Source organism: Mytilus californianus, unplaced genomic scaffold (genome assembly GCF_021869535.1).
Source record: "Mytilus californianus isolate M0D057914Y unplaced genomic scaffold, xbMytCali1.0.p SCAF_8, whole genome shotgun sequence".
Classification (NCBI taxonomy): Eukaryota; Metazoa; Mollusca; class Bivalvia; order Mytilida; family Mytilidae; genus Mytilus; species Mytilus californianus.
The window spans coordinates 38,915,405-38,935,141 of NW_026262734.1; the positions used below are offsets into that span (position 1 = coordinate 38,915,405).

The following is a 19,737-nucleotide window of genomic DNA, read 5'->3' on the forward strand; positions in this document are numbered from 1 at the left end:
ACCTACAATCTGTTTAACTGTATGAAAGACTTATTGAATAACGTATTTCTCTGTTTCCTTAGGACGTTACGTATCGTTTGAACTAGTAAGATTGTACGATGCTGCCTACAATGGTTGCCTAGCAGCGGTTCTCTTCATAATTACACTGGATCTTCTTAAACCATTGGAATTTAATTATCACTTCTTCATGCTTGTATCATCTTTAAAGATAGCTAGAACAGCCATTTTTGCATTTATATTTATAATTGCTTTGGAATTATTAGCCTTTGCTGCTCTCCTGTATCTCACAATAGGCAGACAACATGAGCTCTTCAGAAGTATGCCCGAATCTATATATACTTTGGTGACCGTTTTGTTAGCGATGATGACATATGAGTCTGAAGAATTTGATGACATACTTGTGAAGTTTTACTTTGGAATATACACTATGTCGGTTACCATTACATTAGTGAACGTGTTTTTTGTGTTATTGACTATATCGTTTAACGATGTAAAAGAAGGTTTAAAAAATGGCACTCTTCATTACGACGAAAAACTTAATGCACACTTCTGGTATAAAGTAGACAAAATGTTACAATGGTTCATAGACAGATTTTGTTTTTCTTGTAAGTATCATAACGTATGCAATATAAATTCTTTTTGATACTTTGGAAAATATTTTAATAAAATTGCTTTGTACTATTTTTTAAATAAGAAAACGTTTTCATTGTACATGGTAAATAGTTTTATATCATGGTCGATTGCTCTGGTCGATTTATAACACATAAGAAGGGTATATTATCAAGTGGGAATTAAAAAAAGTATCGAGACATACCATATCAACTCCCAACAGACGTCTTATCTGAAAAAAGACGTTCAAACCGAGACACCCAAAACGAATTAAATCTGGAATGCCCCACTTGGTACATTAAGTCAGGCACAACATGTGGTTATGTTAATCTAGTTTAACATGAGCAGTTACAACCTCATTTTTATCAAATCTAGGCTATATGTCGTTAATGAAAACACAAAAAAAAACCCGCACAACCAACTGCCAGAAAAGAAATTAAAGTTTTATTCTTATCGATGATTTTGTTTTTAATTTAGGGGTCAAGCGAAAAAGGAATGAATTGGAGAAACTGCAAGCCTGTGTACGTATTGACCAACTTAAGATACTTTGACTACTGTATGATTTTACCTTAGTGTCTACACGTTTATTGGGAGTAAACTACGTATGGTCCTAATCATTTTTGTCGAGCCTGCGACTTCTGTCGCAGAAAGCTCGACATAGGGATAGTGATCCGTCGGCGGCGGTGGCGGCGTTAACTTACTACCTTAAAGCTTTATATTTTAGAAGGTGGAAGACCTGGATGCTTCATACTTTGTATATAGATGCATTATGTTATGAAGTTTCCGTCTTTCATATGTCCATTGTCCTTGACCTCATTTTCATGGTTCAGTAACTACTTGAAAAAAAAGTAAGATTTTTTGTAATGTTAATTTTTCTCTTACTATGAGTAATATGATAACTATATTTAGTATGTACGTACCTTGCAAGGTCCTCATGCCTGTCAGACAGTTTTCTTCTGACCTCGACATCATTTCATGGATCAGTGAACAAGGTTAAGTTTTCGTCGTCGTCCATATATCAGATACTATAAGCAATGGGTCTACTATATTTGGTGTATGGAATGATTGTAAGGTGTACATGTCCAACTGGCAGGTGTCATCTGACCTTGACCTAATTTTCATGGTTCAGTGGTTAAAATGAAGTTTTTCTGTTTTGGTCTTTTTTTCTAATACTATATGCAATAGGTCAACTATATTTGGTGTATGGAAATAATTCACGATAACATATCAGTCTGGCAGGTTTTATTTGACTGTGACCTCATTTTCATGGTTCATTGCTCAGTGTTAAGTTTTTGTGTTTTGGTCTGTTTTTCTTAAACTATAAGCAATAGGTCAACTACATTTGGTATATGGAATGATTGTAAGGTGTATATGTCTGTCTGGCAGGTATCATCTGACCTTGACCTCATTTTCATGGTTCATTGGTCAATGTTAAATATTCCTGGTTAAGTTTGTTTCTTAGATACTATAAGCAATAGGTCAACTATATTTAATGCATAGATTGATTGTAAGGTGTACATGTCTGTCTGGCATGGTTCATCTGACCTTGACCTCATTTTCATGGTTCATTGGTCAATGTTAAATTTTCCTGGTTAAGTTTGTTTCGTAGAAACTATAAGCAATAGGTCAACTATATTTTGTGTATGGAATGATTGTAAGTTGTACATGTATTTCCGGTTTGGTTTATCTGACCTTGGCCTCATTTTCCTGAATCGTTAAGTTTATGTGATACTTGTAGTAAAGCTTTTTATTTAGGACTATCAACATAAAATCAATGATCAGTAAAGAGGCGAGACATTTCAGCGCGTGCACTCTTGTTCACTGTTGATGGCGTCATTGTAAAATGTTAGCAAAACAAATAGGATACAGTGACTCATGTAAGTCGTTCCGTTGTGGACATTCTGACTTTGGCATATATCGTTGATTATCTTGACATACGGACCTGCAAAAATTGATAAAGAAAGAAGAAATATTCTGAAATTTGATGATACATTAAAACCAATAAAAGAAAATCGCCAAAAATACCGCACAGTACAACAAACTGATTCAACCAACAACACCCGACTCCTTCGAAAAAAAATCCAGACATGTAAAAAAAGATAAATTAGAAAAACAAAATATGGTCAAGATAGCCTAACTTGAAATAAGCATACAATGCGTTTGTGCTTAACAAGTTTTACGTAAGTATAAAATGTAGAATATATTAAGTTAGTTTTATAATTGTTACTGCTTTTTAGCTTGAAAAATTAAAACATATGACGAATACAATGAAGAAAAATGATCTAGAACGACATAAATTGACTGCCAGAATGATGATCAAAATGATAGAACTGGACAAATATCGAACGAAGCTGGACTGTCTTAACGTCCAGTGGAATGAGTTTGCTACTAAATATGTGTATGTATACATGTTTTTTTAGTTTTTCACTTCTTCGATTTCACACAATGGTTATTACATTTTCAATTCATATTTTGATAACTATTAATTTGAGATTTATAACATAATTTATAATGCCGTTACACTATTCTATAATATATAAATAAACTATCACTTAATTAATGAAATTATCGAACAATGCACTTGAAAGTTTAAAATTTTTATTGAAGTTGTCATCATCATCGTCCATTAATTATGACTCAAAAAGGTATAAATTAGCAAAAATATCAAAACTCCAAGGAAAATTCAAAAAGGGGGAAGTTAATAAAACATGTTATAGAAAAGGAACTTACGGTACAATGTTACTGCTGCTCATATTTAAAAACGTTTGCTATCTCTTTGCTTTGCTTACAAATATTATTAATACATTGCTATAGTTTACTTAACATTATTTTGGGTTCATTTTCAGATTTGGATATGGTTCAACAGGAGAGACATTGGTGATTTTATCTGTTCCTACTCTGTCATGTGTAGTAGAAATCGATATATTATGTTATTTAGTACCCAGTTTGCGACGTGATGCTGCAAGAAAAATGAAAAACAGAGTTGTTGGCAATTCCTTTATGTTTTGCACTTCAGATAACAAACTTTTGAAAGTAAGTCCGAAGGTCGAATTATAGTTTGTCTTTAAAAGGAAGACTTCGTGTTGCTTAGTCTTTGGTTTTCTATGTTGTGTCATCTGTACTATTATTTGTCTGTTTGTCTTTTTATTTTTGGCCATGGCGTTGTCAGTTTGTTTTCGATCTATGAGTTTGACTGTCCCTCTGGTATCTTTCGTCCCTCTTTTGTAAAGGTGAAAGTTTAAACCACTGACCAAAGTGGATTGTTTTAAAACGTCAAAGGTCAGATGGAATATTGACACTTTTGAGGAACCAACGGCATTACCACCAGCATTGTGCCAAGTGTCTTAGACAATACCATTAATGGTACCAAGTTTATTGCATCAAATGCGCATTTCGACAATCAATGTCTCTTCAGTGAGCTCGAGCCTCGTGTCCACAATATCTGAAAGTCTAAACCTTATAGAAACAAATTGACAACCTAGGTTATGGAGGAAACTTAGTTATATTATATATTAAGTAAAGTCGGCATTATTTAAGCTTGTAGCACAGTTCATGATCTATAATAGATTTGAGATGACTTACCTAAGCAGTGTAGCTTAATTCTAATATACAGTAAAGAACGGCAATGTAAAAAAAACTGGTCATACAGTCACACAATATTTGTTTATACTTATCTCTTATCTACGACCACGCTACGACATATGTTCTCTAATAAACATCTATCATACATATCTATATACAAAGCTGTACTTTATTGATACTTGTTATTTTCCGTGTTGATTGTAGACGAATATAAACATACCTCTATGTGTATTCAAATTCAAAATCTGGAACACATATCAATAAATACGTACATATGCTTTGAATTTAATTATCATTATCATTTTTTCTAGATATCAACAATGTATCTAATAAAGAAACATGAAGTTGAAAATCTTTTTAACATTACGTTACATCAAACCTGTTAGAATATTATGGAATTATTGTTCATACACACATCAATTAACATCCAAAGCCAAATATCTTTATCATGTTTATATTCCTTAAAAAGTCTAAAATATGTTTGTTGAATTTCAGGGATCTGTCAATTTAGAAGTTATTAGTTCCAATAATAAACCAAACACGACGTATAATACAATTGTTACTAAAACGGACATAAATTCTGTATGGGAGAAACAATATAGTTTTGAGGTAGGTCTTAACTTTGAAGGAGTTTTAGCTAGCTTTACAACCAGTTTTAACAAAAATTCATTTACCAAGGCAGGAATATGACGGTTGGTTTTCACTCGTTCCGTTGGTTGGTAACGTTTGATTTTGTCAGTTTTTATCTTGGAGTTCAGTATTTTTGTTATAACTTTTTTAACAGAAAACATCAATATTTTCTAATGTGTAATAAATAAATGAAGTTGGTGCAACAAATAGATTTGTCCGAAAAATAATAAACTTTCTCGTATGAAAATATAGATTTATATATGTGTGTAAACATCATTTTGAAGTATAACGAAATTGCGTTGTTTGAAGGTGTTTATTGAAAAATTCTGAAAACAATCTAAAAAAATGCACTGAAATAATAATAATGATAATAATTATAATATAAACAATAACAAATCTAGTTAATGCTTAAATCAGTCAAATTTGACACTCATTTATTCAGGTTCAACCAATTAAAATAACATATTATAAATTCAGTGCATCCGAAGTGCTTCTGTTATTCATAAATCGTGTTTGATTCCATGCTTTAAATCATTATATATATTTGACATGCCGAAAAGTTGATGATTAGGGTATGATGTATCCAATGAAGGTTTTCCCGGAAAAAAAAACCATTTCGTGTTTACTGAAATATGTTCATTGCTCCCATTCATTCTGCAAAACATACTGCTATGTAATATGTAGTGTCCTTCAGGACGCTATAGTCATTCTTGATATAAAACTTTTCGATAAAAGGGCTCTGTAAACAAATATAAAGCATCAACTTGTGTATACCAATATTTTATTAGCTTTTGTCTGTTATCGATACATTAGATAAAGGAGCAGAACCAAATGACAACATCCTTTCCAAACACAAAAAAAAAAGAAAACACTGTGTAATTATGTACGTGATATTTCAGACAAATTCAGGAATACATGCATCATTACAGCACATCCCATTCCATTTTTGTACGATGGAGACAGTTAAGAATGACTCGGAAAAAAGGATTCGTCCATGTGAATGGTATCAGGTTCAACAGGAAGGAAGGACTATATTTCCATCATATGATACTGAATCTACTGTTTCATTTCCAAAAGATACGTTTAGGAAAAGCTGCTCAGTTTCAATAAGGGTAAATAAAGTATACACATCGAAACAAATGTATTCTAAGTAATGATTTGTTAACTAATATTTGTCTTTATGTTAGTTTTCCTTGAGCAATAGTGTTGTTTCGTGTGCTTGTGACTTATGAATACACTCTTCGAAACGGTACAAAGAGATTAAGTATTAATTTTCGAAACAAAGTCCCTACACACAGTAGTTACAGTCAGGTCTTCAATATGCAGCAAAGTTTCACTCCTCACTTACTTCTCTGTATTGTTTTTTTTATTTAACTTTCAATTCATTTGGTAAACACAATATTTCGTAATTTTTTTTCTTCAAAATGAAACATAAAAAATTACATTATATAGTTTTAAGTAGATTTATTTACAATTGCGCAAATGAAAAAGATATAAGGAACGATATTAGATAAAATAGGAAACCTGGGATTTGAGTAATGAAACGCTACTTCTACCAATTGCCGATTTTGATTCTTTTAATGTTTTGTGCAGGGGTTAAGAAATAAAGAAAATATTTCATTATATATTTTGTTTGCAACATATTCTTACATCTACACTTCTATATATAGTAATATATATGTAGGACTCTGAACCGCGATGGTACTCCGAACCGCGATGGTCACTCTGAAGTGCGATGGTTTGACGCTGAAGTGCATTTTTGATCACGCTGAAGTGCGATGGTGTGATTGTGACGCTATCTTGTTGATAGCTAGGCCGAAGTCCGATGGTGGTAACGGTGAAGTGCAATGGATCGATGCCATTGCTGGTAGAGTTTTTAATCCCCGAGGGTATCACCAGCCCAGTAGTCAGCACTTCTGTGTTGACATTAATTATCATTGATATGGTCATAATTATAAATTAACTGTTTACAAAACTTTACATTTTTGAAGTACTAAGGCTTTTCTACCTCAGGAATAGATTTTCTTACTGGTATTTGGCAAAACGTTTAGGAATTTTTGGTCCTCAATGATCTTCAACTTCGTACTTTATTTGGTCTTTTTAACTTATTTTGATTCGAACGTCACTGATGAGTCTTTTATAGACGAAACGCGCGTCTGGCGCAAATACAAAATTTCAATCCTGGTATCTATGATGAGTTCATTTACATAAATCAATGTTCACATGTAAATGTAGAAGTGAATTGTTTGTTGGAAGTAGCTTTTCAGGTTTATTGTAAAGGTAAAACATCGGGAGTATAACCTGTTTAACTCAAAACAGTCATGATAAATAGTCATTGCCTTTCCAGTCCTAACTGTAACGTTGTAGAGTACTTTGTAAATAGCTTCAGACAAAAAAGCAATTATTTATTATAGTTCATACAATCGTTTAGATATTGACCACTATAAAAGCTACATAAAAGTTTATTTTCCTTTAGTGTAAACATATTTTATTAATTAAATTCAAGTTAAATAATGTACACAATTTGGCATTTACATAGTAATACAATTGAATAATTAATAGGATCCGGAAACAAGCTGGTAACTTATATTAATCCGTTTCCTAATTCAAATAAGAACATTTCATATTGTAATACTCAAGGAGTAGAATGTATAAAATTAAACAATGTTACACAAGATGGAAATCAAACAAAACATATAATAAGGTTGTGAACACGAGAAGAGAGAAAAAAAAAATTAGATACATCGGAAATACAATAATAAAGTGCATGTTTTTGAACGGACACAATTATTTAAGATATAAATATACACTGTAGACTTGTTGATGTTTGAAATCATATAACAAATCTTTTGCTGCTGAGTATGAATGTTTGAACTGCCAAGAATATTTCAATGTTTTGTTCGTAGCTGAGTTCCGTTGAACCGTATAACAAAATTTCTTCTGACAAGAAATGTATGATTCTGATGTTATAAAAATGCTGTTCATGCATGATATGAAATGGCAGACAGTGCAACAAGTAATGCGCTGTTGTTTCTATAGCACCACATAAACAAAGTGGCGAGGCCACTATATTTTTAACAAAAAAGATGTTGATTTAGAGAACTGAACTGCATTCGAAGTCTTGAGTGATAAATTTGACCTAATCGCTTATTAATGTAATAATAATTTGGAGGTTGAGTCACCCGAGATGGACACAATTCCTGAAAGCCCCAACAGAAGTACTATTCTTAGCATTCCTAGGGAGGAGATTCCAAACACTACTTGATTAGAAAGAACGGAACAAAATACGCGGAGAATTTATACGGCTGTTGTGAATGAGAACAAGGAACAAGATAGTTCTTACTGCAACAGGAGAAAATATTGAATATTTGTATTTACTAGTTTATACTAACTAATAAAAGAACAAAATCTTATGATAATTGGAATAATTAAACATCTGTAGACCATCGCACATCAGCGAAAGGACCATCGCACTTCGGCGAAGACCATCGCACTTCAGCGTGACCATCGCACTTTCAGCGTCCCCATGGTATCTACGAGTCCTTCATATACATACTATCATGTATTCTTTTACTGTTGACATGGAATATCATTGATATATTCACTTTCTGCAAATATTGTTTATAAAATGTTGAATTATTGGAATAGCAGGGATGTTCTACCTCCAGGCATAAGTTGCTTTAAATGTATTTGCCGCAACCTTTCGGAATTTTCGCCTGATGATGCTCAACAACTTCGTATTTTATTTGGCCTTTTAACTTTTTGATTCAAGAGCCACTGATGAGTCTTGTGAACAAGAAACGTGCGTCTGACTCACCAAATTATTATGCTGGTATCTTTGTGTAATTTTTGATACCAGAAAAAAACTGAAGACACACCAAAATTAGTTTCTTTGAACAAAAAAAGGCTAGACAATATCTTACATTGTCTTAATTTCGTATCCATTCTTAAATAGATAGGCAAATATTTTGTACGATATTGCACTCCCAAAAATGTGTGAATTCTTCTTTCTTTGCTTTCTGAGTAAAATGTACAAAATAAAGTTCCCTTTAATTTACATTACATTCAACATGAATATCATGGAAAATTCTATGAACAGTCCATAAATACTAATTTCTATTTATTATGAGAAGATAATACCAATAAATTATTATTTTCAAAAAATTGATTGTAAAAACTTTTGCGAAATTTCTTTTTCTTCTTTTTTCTAAATTTCTTTCAAAGTTGTCTTAATTAGAAATACCTTTTTTAATAAATTTTTAAATATTTGAAATTGCAATACTAATACCATAATTCCTGTAAACACCTTTAGAGCTAATATTTTAGTATACTATTACTAGATCTTTATTGCACTTTGATTATCAATACGAGCTTAACGAGTTAAAAAATCTTCGGGCATTAACAGTAATGTTTTTATGATTTATTGATGCATTATTGTAGACAATGCCTGGTGAAACTGCATCAATTTTGAATGTTATCCTAGAATTTCCACCAGAGAAACCAATGACAGTACATCTGCCACATTTATCTACAGATGGAAATAATTTGAAATCCGGTGAGATTTTTGTTTTGATATATACAATGTTTATTTATATAAAGTGCTATAGCATCAATATTATATGAACTATTGCTTTTCGTTCAAAAAGGGAGGAACTACCAAGGGAGAAGCAAACTAGTAGTCGAAAACAAACTGATAACAACATGGTCAAAATGAAAAAGGCAAACGGATAACAATAACAAATTCCTACACAGAAAACTTAAAATAGAAACCGCCATCAAAAACCAATTGTTTAAAAATGTGTTCCAGAAGGATAGTCAGCTTCTACTTTAAAGAAGCAACAGTTGCATTTTTCATGATAAATATCTATAATTATCTAGGGATTGTTCACATTCTAGGAAAAAAGGCGGATTCCTTATTTTACAAGTAGAACATATGCGTGATTACATACTGTAAAATGAAAGTACACATTAGGGATAAATTAGTAAATCAATAGAAGCTGTAATAAAAATGATTACTTATCTTTTAAAATTTCAGATCATCCTGCTGAGTACATTATTTCAGCAAAAGAGGGATCTGAACAGGAACATATTCGACTTAATTCTGTTTTGAAGAAAGATAAAGATGGCTTCGATTTCATGTATAACACAAGAAAGCATTGGTATGTTTGTTGCTTATGGTAATATAGTAACCGATATCTTATCTTAATTTCAATATAAATTGATCATTTTTGGTATTAATGGAATGGAAATTTAAAATCATAATATTGACATATGGACATTCCAGTAATCTTATATAGTATTTTTGTCGTGATTTTGAAGACAACGTACGGTATGCGTATGTTAATTTCCATTCTTTTTTTTACTTTTTTTTATATAGCTATTGAAATTACAATGTATTTTAAATATTTGTATTTGTATAAAATAAGACTTTTAAGAAATACATAAAATTCCAATTTAGTTTGATGAAGTTTAGAGGTTATAGGTGTAATACCACCAAATCATAGTACGTCACATCCGAAAAAGGCTCTGAAAAAAATATTCCCGTGAATTTGACAGTTTTAGGAAATTAATCCTACATTTCATTGCAGTAAAAAAAAATTCTGAGTCATAAAAATATAATCTTGGGTGTTTCAAAGCATTATTCTTTTCTATTTGGTATTTCTATAGAATATGTTGGAAACTTGAAGTTACATGGTTACTAAAGCTTGTACACAGGAAAAAAAGGGGTGAACATTTGATTGGTTAACTTCCAGTGATGGTTATTATCTTATATGCAATGAAATGTTATGTGAAATTTTGTCTGTAGTACTGGAAAGGATAAAACTTTACTCATGCCAAGTATTTCTTTATTTGAAACAAAGATAAATTCTGCACAATTTTTTTAAAAGTGCAAAGTTAACAAAGACTAATAGGGGAAAAACAATGGTGGTATTACACCTATTATGGGAAGCTGTACATGCACCTTTGGCCTTGTATGTACTCTTATTTGTTAAGATTTCATGCTATTTAAGTGAAATATTACAAAAATGAAATATTCTGAGTGGATTGAGTCTCAAAAACACATTTGAAGAGAAAATAGCCATGAAATAGGACTCTACCATGAATATTAGTAGACAGAGCAAGCCCTACTCAGTGTTTTGGGGAGCTTTTTCTCCTTATTTCTTATATTTTGCTATAATAGAAAACTTTTTCATAAGTAATGCTTTAATAAATATACAGTTATAAGTAAATGAAATTATTTTTGAAGCAGTAACAACAAATCATTCACTTAAAGGGAAGCTTTTAATGTCCCTCTCTGATGCGCGACATGAAGTTAAGTTTTACGTACGGACTTATTGAAACCTGCATGGATTCAGTAAACTTTTATATGGATATTTGATTCAGCTTGAATACTTCAATTACTCATTTATTATTACATTTCTTGCATAAATGTGTGAAAGGTACCCCAAAATTTTGATTTATTGGCCTAACAAGTTGAAATTTTGAGGAAATAAGAGGTATAAATGGACCAAAAGGGACATTATAATGAAGACAAAGAGGTCCATTAGTGGTATTTGTCATCATATAGTCATCTTTTGTATCATATTCAACTGTTTGTTGGCAGATGAGATAAATATTTGATCATTTATTTGTCTACAATATATTCTTTCATGATGTGGCTTGATTTGGATTTTTCGAAGAAATTTTGTTCGAATCGCTGTTGATGTCGTCTTACTTTATACAAGATTTTTCTAATACTATTGAACTGATTATGACAAAACTTGATAGTAATGCTTGAAATAACTAGTATTACAAAGGAAAACAATAACATTAAGTTTATTCAACTAAAAAGATTTCTCTAAGTGTAATACCTCCAAATCATAGTACATCACATCCTGTTGCATACGAAAAAGGGTCGGAAAAAAATATTCCCTTGAATTAGACAGTTGTAGGAAATTTATTCTACATTTCATTGCAGTAAAACATTTCTGAGTCATAAACATATATCTTGGGTGTTTCATAGCACCATTCTTTTTTTATTTGGTTTTTCTATAGAATATTTTGGAAACTTGAAGTTACATGGTTACTAAAGCTTGTACAAAGGAAAAAGGGATGAAAATTTGATTGGTTAACTTCCAGTGATGGTTATTATATTATATGCAATGAAATGTTAGATGAAATTTTGTCTGTAGTACTGAAAAGGATAAAACTTTACTCAAACCAAGTATTTCTTTATTTGTAACAAAGATAAAATCTGCACAATTTTTTGAAAAGTGCAAATTTAACAAAGACTAATTGGGGAAAAACAATGGTGGTATTACACCTATATAGTGATATCATTATTGATAATACAAAGAACTATAACGTCGATATTAAATAACAATTTTTACGGAAATTGATACTGATATCGTAATTGAAAGATCGTCACCTGTCCTGTCTGTAGAATTTCCTTCATACATAAGAAAATTGTCTATTAAAGAATACCTGATTTTATTTGAAGCTGAACGTTTGTGTTTTAAGAGGTTTCTACCTACTAACATACACAAACTCCGAACCCCATCGAAGACAACGATAACATATCTTATAAAAGATTCTAACCTTTACTATAGAACTTGTTTTAGCTATAAATCCAGGTTTAATCCACCATTGTCTACATAAGGAAATGCCTGTACCAAGTCAGGAATATGACAGTTGTTTTCCATTCGTTTGATGTGTTTGAGATTTTGATTTTGCCATTTGATAATGGACTTTCCGACTGAATTTTCCTTGGAGTTCGGTATTTTTGTTATTTTACTTTTTAATACTGTATGGCTGTTTGAACAAGAAGCTGTAACAAACTTTTGGAAATTTTTTAAAATTAAAGAATGTATCTTCCTCATGCAAAACACTGATTCCTTGCCCGGCTTTGGCCTTTTTTTTGTTCGTTTCGGTTTTTTAGTTTTAGGTTTTCGAAAATTTGGCCTCGAGCATCACCGAAGAAACATTAATTGTCGAAATGCGCATCTGGTGCAGAAAAATTTGTACCGTTAATGTTATTGTATCTATATTATTACAAAATATAGAAATGTTCATTAAATATTTGTAACCGATATAGCTCATATCACAGATCATAACTTCTGAAAAACATGCTATGCGTTCCCTCATCTCTGAAAAGTGGATTTAAAAACAAAACTTTATCTACCTATATACAGGAGTCAAATTAAGCTATATCTTAAACCATCTGCAAGCTATAAATTGTGTGCATATAAATAGCAGTTAATGTTTTTTAGCATAATTTGTTGTCCTAATTGAGTAAATTTTGTGTTTCTTTTGTGGAAGGAATTGGATCTGCAGAAAGGCATTTCAGTTCCCCTTTTTATAAAAACTATTGCGTGAATCATTTGTAAACGTTGATGGTTTGTGCTTCATGCTTTATGTGTGCTATATATACAAGTCATCAACTCCAATGTAACCCTATAAGTGATTTTGACCTTTCATCAAAAATCACTTTTTAAGGTTCCCGGTTGTCAGAAAATAGGACTCTGTCTAGTCACACCGGTTATGAATAATGCATGTCTTATATCACATGCTTATAAATCACCAAAGAGTTCATCAATAAATGTTTTGGTCATTCGTTATGTGTTCTGGTGATATATTTACAATACATTAATATGTTTTACCTATAATTTCTTTAAATACTGAAAAAGTAGATGTGGTATGATTACAAATTTGACAACTATGCCCAAGAGACAAATGGATAATGATGAACATAACTCTAATAATTGTACGGCATTAAATCCATTCTGTATAGGAATCAAAAAGAGAAAATTCATGTTCTTATTAATATTGAAAACAATGAACGAGACACAAATACGTCGCCAAACAACAACCAACGACAACCACTGAATAACATGCTCCTGACTTGGGAAATACACATAAAGAATATGACTGGCATAAACATGTTTGTGAACGCTCAACATCTAACCAGTTACAGCAGTGTAACATCGCAATATAAGAACAAACTGTAAAAAACCAGTTGGAAAGTGATTGATTCATCAGATCTATACAAAACTATAAAAAAAAAATTAACAAAAATCATGACGAACACAAAGATACAATCTCAGAGAACTCGCAGTTTCTGAAGCTATTTGAACGCCTATTTCAACTTATAAAGAAACCATGTTTTCCCAGAGTAAAATATCAATACGCATCCATGCCGTTTACAATAACGTCATTGGTTTTTCTCTTTTCTTTTAGGAAAAACCTAGAAGTAACTGTAAAGAATTCTAAAATTTTATGGGTAATTTTAGTTAATAATATCATCTGTCAATACATATTTTTTTGTATCTAAGGATTATTCATTTTGCTTGGTAAATGTTATGATGAAAGTATCACGCCTTATCCGGTATGTTTGTTTTTAAATGAATGTAATGGAAACAAATGATATGGTGTATCAATTATAAGAAACTTCTTACATATGAAAAAAATCAAAAGCACGGTGCTTTTATTGATGTTCTCGGTCTCCTCCTCAAGTTACAATGAGGTTTTCAAAAAACCTTGTTCTCATTACAAGTGGATGTTGGACCCTAAAGCCGGTTTGAGCAGACTTGTTTGCTTAATGTCGATCTTGCTACATGTTTGCATCGAAAAACATAGCTTCTAGGCAATATTAATTATGTAGTTTGGTGATGATGTACTGTGTAAGATCACTATAGTAGGTCTAGCTTTTTAACTACATGTATATGTACCTATCATATAAATTCAATGTTGTTAAAGATACAACTGATGAATATTATGATTTTATCGTAGTGTCTACGACAGTTTTTATTCCCGAATAGCCTCATTACGTTCGTTCAAAACAAACAAGTATTTTTTCACCAAAAACATGAAAATTTAGAGAATCGAAAACGACAAAAAGACATAAATACAATATTTAAAAAAATCTACGGTCAATTTTGCTTGCATGAAATATTATAATCGTTAAAAAAATATTTTACTTATACACTTATCATTTACAATCACTATGTATCATCAGATCTTGGTCAGTGCTTTGAGCTGAATAATGAATGTACTAATGAGTGTTTTGGAAAGATTTTGGATCTAACACATTTGTAGTGTCTCTCTTTGCCATGTAAATCTACTTGTAAATGTAATGTGGTAGAAGTCTGATTAAGCTGGTAAAATATATTAATGAATTTGATGTACATGTTAGTGATTTTTTTTTCAGGTTGACAATTTCGGTGTGAATACAAAATACGGTAAGCATGCATACGGTACACACTCTGTAAAATAGTAAATTATCCAATATCGTCAAACAAATTAGCAATTAGTAAAATTCAATTCATAGTTCATAGATATACATGTTTGCCATTAATGACTGATTGATTTTAAGGTCCAGTGGCAATTATCTCATGCATATTTAGGTGAATAAACATAATTATTAAGACAATAATTAAGTTCTTCAAGGTTGGAAGGCAGGGATAATTTAAACTGCCGCTTAAACAACGGGTGTTTTCGAAAAAAGCTTTCATGAACATCCGCAGCAAATAACTCGTAAATTGAAATACACAAAAAGTTGGAAATATGAATAATAGAAATATCACGGCAGCAACAATACAGTGAAAGAAGTCCGAGCCTTCAAAGTCATTATTTCTCTATATAGAGAATTCTATAAGCGGAAAATAATATATCTTTTTTTTAGAAAACAATATGTTGGTACAGAAAATATTGGTCATGAACTACTTCTGTTTTTTAAAATCCAAAACTGAATAGTATATTATAAAACATAATCTATATTTACACAATCAAATTTACTATTCCAGATATTAATCTAATCAAAGCCATTGTAATGGTTTCTAAAGTTCGTGATATAGCTTGTAAATGGAAACAAATAGCAGCAATGTTGGGCATAGCGGTAGAAGAAATTGAAAAATCAAATGACAGTACACTATGTCAGGAAGAAAAGTGTTTTCTTGTGTTCCGGAGATGGTTAGAAAAAGAGGAAGTGACATTTGCTATGCTAACCTTATTATTAACATCAATAGGACACAGAGTTACAGCAGGTATAGCGGGGAAAAAAATAAAATAACAAAAATACCGAACTCCAAGGAAAATTCAAAACGGAAATGTCAAAATTAAAAGCACAAACACATCAAACGAAAGGAAAGCAACTGTCATATTCCTGACTTGGTACAGGCAATTCTTCATGTAGAAAATGTTTTAAACCTGATTTTATAGCTAGCTAAACCTCTCACTTGTATGACAGTCGCATAAAATTCCATTATATTGAAAACGGTGTATGAACAAAACAAACAGACATAAAAAAAAGACGTAAAAATGTCAAAAATAGGGGTACAGCAAAAAAAAAAAAAAAAAACCTAAAAAACTAGAAACTTAAACAGTCTTCTAAAATAATCAAACCTGAATGCATATACAAATAAGTAGTTGTTAAAATATATATCATTTTGTATTAATATATAGCCTTTAACTTTCCTGAACAATATCCAGATCGCATCTGATCAAAATTAATGGAATAATAATAAATATATAGGCTCATTTGGTTCGTAAACCAATATTATGACATGTAATCGCCTGTTTTTTTATAGCATCTTATGGTAACATCATCTAAGCTAATCGCCTATTGTTTAGATGTAGCATCACGCTACAAGTCTAAATGTCTATCAAATTATAAATTATTAAGAGTGTTTGATCCAAACGAAAAAAATCCACAGCACGGGTAGGGCGACATATGCATGTCTACCTGTCTCTCGTCCTTGATATGCTTTTAATTTGCCCCCGGACAATACACATCAATTCTTTCATCAGAAAAGGAAAGACATATACCTGGTATTTTTCTCAAATTTCTGTATTCATGTTTGCATTTTGTCATTGTGTTGGTTATAAGATAATGATGTGATTTAAAAAAAACAAAGTTTACATGATATTTAATCAATTTATCTATTTTAATTTCAGAACATATTCGTAGAAAGTGGATTGTTAATTCTCCAAAAGAAATAACTAAGACAAAAAGTAAATTCTTCACGAAAGTAGAATTGGAAGATAAAAAGGAAAAGAATAGTTCTGCAAACTCTACGCTTACCATTTCAAGCATCGATAAATGAAAATCCAAGAAATATACAGTTTTATAAAGTTATAGATGGCAGCTAGGAAATTGGTTAATTTCGTTGAAGATGAGATATAATTAATATTGTAGAAAACAAAGGTTGACAATGTATGCTTGTTTCTATTTTATATAAAAAAAACGATGGAGAAAAAAATATATATGTGTCTCCTTTAAGTTAACTACTGTCAATGTAAATGATTTTAAGAATGCTCGTATTTTTACATCTTTTATATAGTGTCTTGACAACTTTTATATGGAAAAGTGTATGTATGAACACATGTAAGGGTGGACTACATATTGATAGAACATGGTGTATAACTACTTAACATATTAGGATTGGTGAGTCTAGAAAGAGAAGATTTATGTTCCAAATATCACAATAGCTCACCAATGATACTTATCAAACCAAACATGTCAATACTCATAGAACCGCAGGTGGTCTCGTGATAGCGTGCTCGTCTTGTGGGCGGGAGGTCGCAGGTTATGACCAAATACTTCTCCGCTTAGCACGCTTCATTTGGGAGTAAGAGCAACGACTAGACGGCCGGAGTCGGAATAACGAGTCCGGTTAGGTTGACATGCTTTCCAGGGGACTGTTACCTTGTGTCAAAGCCTTGACTGCTTTAACAGAACAGCAAAAGAAACTGTCTAGGTTAACTATGCCAAAGGAAGTGTCAGCCTTATTTTAAATCTAATTACATAATTCTTAGACTGGAAATATGCAAACAAATCACATGTTTCGAGAGGTTATTGGCGTGCAAATTAACCGATTAACTATCAAACTGAATTAAAGTCCGAATGACTTGTATATAATGGTCTTGAGTCAGCAGCATAGTTTACACATCAATGATATCTAGAAATCCTTAATTTTCTTTCTTAGCACAAACATTTGTTATTTTTGTTCTTTATCCATTCATGTATTTCGCGCATGAATATATCACCGTGAAATCGACATAATGTTAACATAATTTACGAATGAAGTGAAAACCAAGGAATCAAAATTCTAACGGATCAATCACATTCAAATAATTGCAGATGCAAATCATATAAGAATTTTCTTTTATACCATGCCAGAACAGAAACGGTGTTTTTTTAGCGGATGGTACCCCAGTGGGTGATAGTCCAATAGCAGCGATGGATACATTGTAAAAAGTTTACATATGAACAGCTATGCTTGTCCTTTATCGATAAGAATATGACCCCTCAAAACATTTGCAGTTGGGACAGATTATTATGAAAAAGTCGAATTATGTACCATACTGATCTTACTGTGATATGCAAGTTTTAAAACATCATCTAATCTTTGAAGATAGCATAGCAATTTCAGGATGAAGAACAGTAATAAAGCATTGTATAAGGATAAGTGTTTACAAGTATTTCCCAGTATAATTCGGAAAAGTTATCCGTTTCAAATCTATCTCCTTCCAACAAAGGTATTGTGTTTTGGAAAAATAAATCTTGTCCGTGGAAATGACATGATTTTTATAATTTGTGTTCTTGACGTTTTTCGGGATTGGGTTTGTTTTTGAGTATTTTGTGTTATTCGTGTCCATCAATTCCCATGATAAAGACAGATTGTGAGTAAAGCATGTAAGGAATAACCCAAGAGTTCAATAAACTGAAACATATACATAAATGTAGGTCCTCTGGGTGACGTGGAAAATATCCCGAAAGACTGCAATCTTTTATGGTCGGTTCGTTTTCAGCCTCAAAGCAGTATATTTATGTTCTAGATACATACATTGTTTATGATCTCTTATGATATTTGAAATATACTTCTCATAAGCCAATGAAGTTGAAAAGTGGTTATGAATTAATATACAGAAGTTGAACATTATTGTTACTAGTTTTATAAATTCTGACATTGTAAGGTCAGTGTTAAACATTATCAAATATTCTTTCAATACCGATGCCCTGGTATGTAATTAATTTAGCAATATAACACATTGAATTTAAAGATGCGTTGTGTCTTGCTTTTTGAAATTCAGTACCGTAGATGTGTTGTCGTCGTTGTAAAATCTTTGCCGACGATTTAGAACGCATCACTTGTGCTTTGTTCTCAGATTTTTCTGATTTGGGATCATATCCAGAATAGAAGCTGTTCGTCTTGGTTTTTGCTTGCTATCAGCAATGCGCAACTCTTTTATTTCATTTAAAACAGTTCCCACTCTGGAGCATGATATCATCTATATAAACAGAATCCGATTTATGACCTCTTTCAACTTGTATAGCAATAAAATGATCTAATGCCACCGATGGTATATCAACATGTCCTTTAGACCAGACACTACAATCCATGTTACCAACAGATCTAGTCCATAAGCTCGATCCATAGAACTTTAACCCATTAAACACGTATCCTACTAAAACAGACAGGTAATTGGCATTTTGGTAACAAAGTTTGTACACAAAACTGAAACATCTTGGGCCAGTACTCTGTAGAATAGACGAGGTTAACCTTGCTTTTGTCCCAGGTGGAAAATTGTCACCATTAAACCGTAAACACCATTCTGGAAAAAATATGACGTAAAACAATACTGTATTTAAATCGTTTGAGATCTTACCAAAAAATTGTCTTCATTGTTTGGATGTTTGTCTTGTATGTGAAAGGTAATTTTAAACGTTTTTTTCGGAGTTACTAATGATATTTGCTTTATGGTGTAATTTGAAAAAAGAGAAAATAAATCGAAATGAATTGTCATTGCATATCTCTGTTTGAAAAATTTCCCGTCACATATTTATGTAAACGGAAAAAAAAAGAATATGGTATACCCGCCTCATTTTCTTTTTCCTATCCAAATGAATGTTTTCCTGAACTAAAAGACGTTCATTGT

At 31.6% G+C, this 19,737-nt stretch overlaps 3 protein-coding genes across 3 annotated transcripts in view; 2 read left to right on the plus strand and 1 right to left on the minus strand.

Moving 5' to 3' along the window:
• The first annotated feature begins 68 nt into the window (after positions 1–68).
• Positions 69–15,614, plus strand: LOC127712012 (uncharacterized). The gene is made up of 10 exons (XM_052218169.1): positions 69–605; positions 1,087–1,130; positions 2,847–3,007; positions 3,456–3,642; positions 4,687–4,800; positions 5,721–5,933; positions 9,262–9,376; positions 9,857–9,980; positions 14,038–14,080; positions 15,603–15,614. Exons 1-10 carry the CDS (start codon positions 188–190, stop codon positions 15,612–15,614), a joined length of 1,431 nt encoding a protein of 476 aa, XP_052074129.1. The 5' UTR covers positions 69–187.
• On the plus strand, positions 15,608–16,901 carry LOC127710797 (uncharacterized). The gene is made up of 2 exons (XM_052216756.1): positions 15,608–15,842; positions 16,753–16,901. Exons 1-2 carry the CDS (start codon positions 15,629–15,631, stop codon positions 16,899–16,901), a joined length of 363 nt encoding a protein of 120 aa, XP_052072716.1. The 5' UTR covers positions 15,608–15,628.
• Positions 16,710–19,737, minus strand: part of LOC127710796 (uncharacterized) — a 36,913-nt gene continuing 33,885 nt past the window's right edge. The window contains exon 17 of the mRNA XM_052216755.1: positions 16,710–19,413. Coding sequence (XP_052072715.1) covers positions 19,052–19,413 — 362 coding nt within the window. The 3' untranslated portion in view covers positions 16,710–19,051. The remainder of the gene's footprint in view (positions 19,414–19,737) is intronic.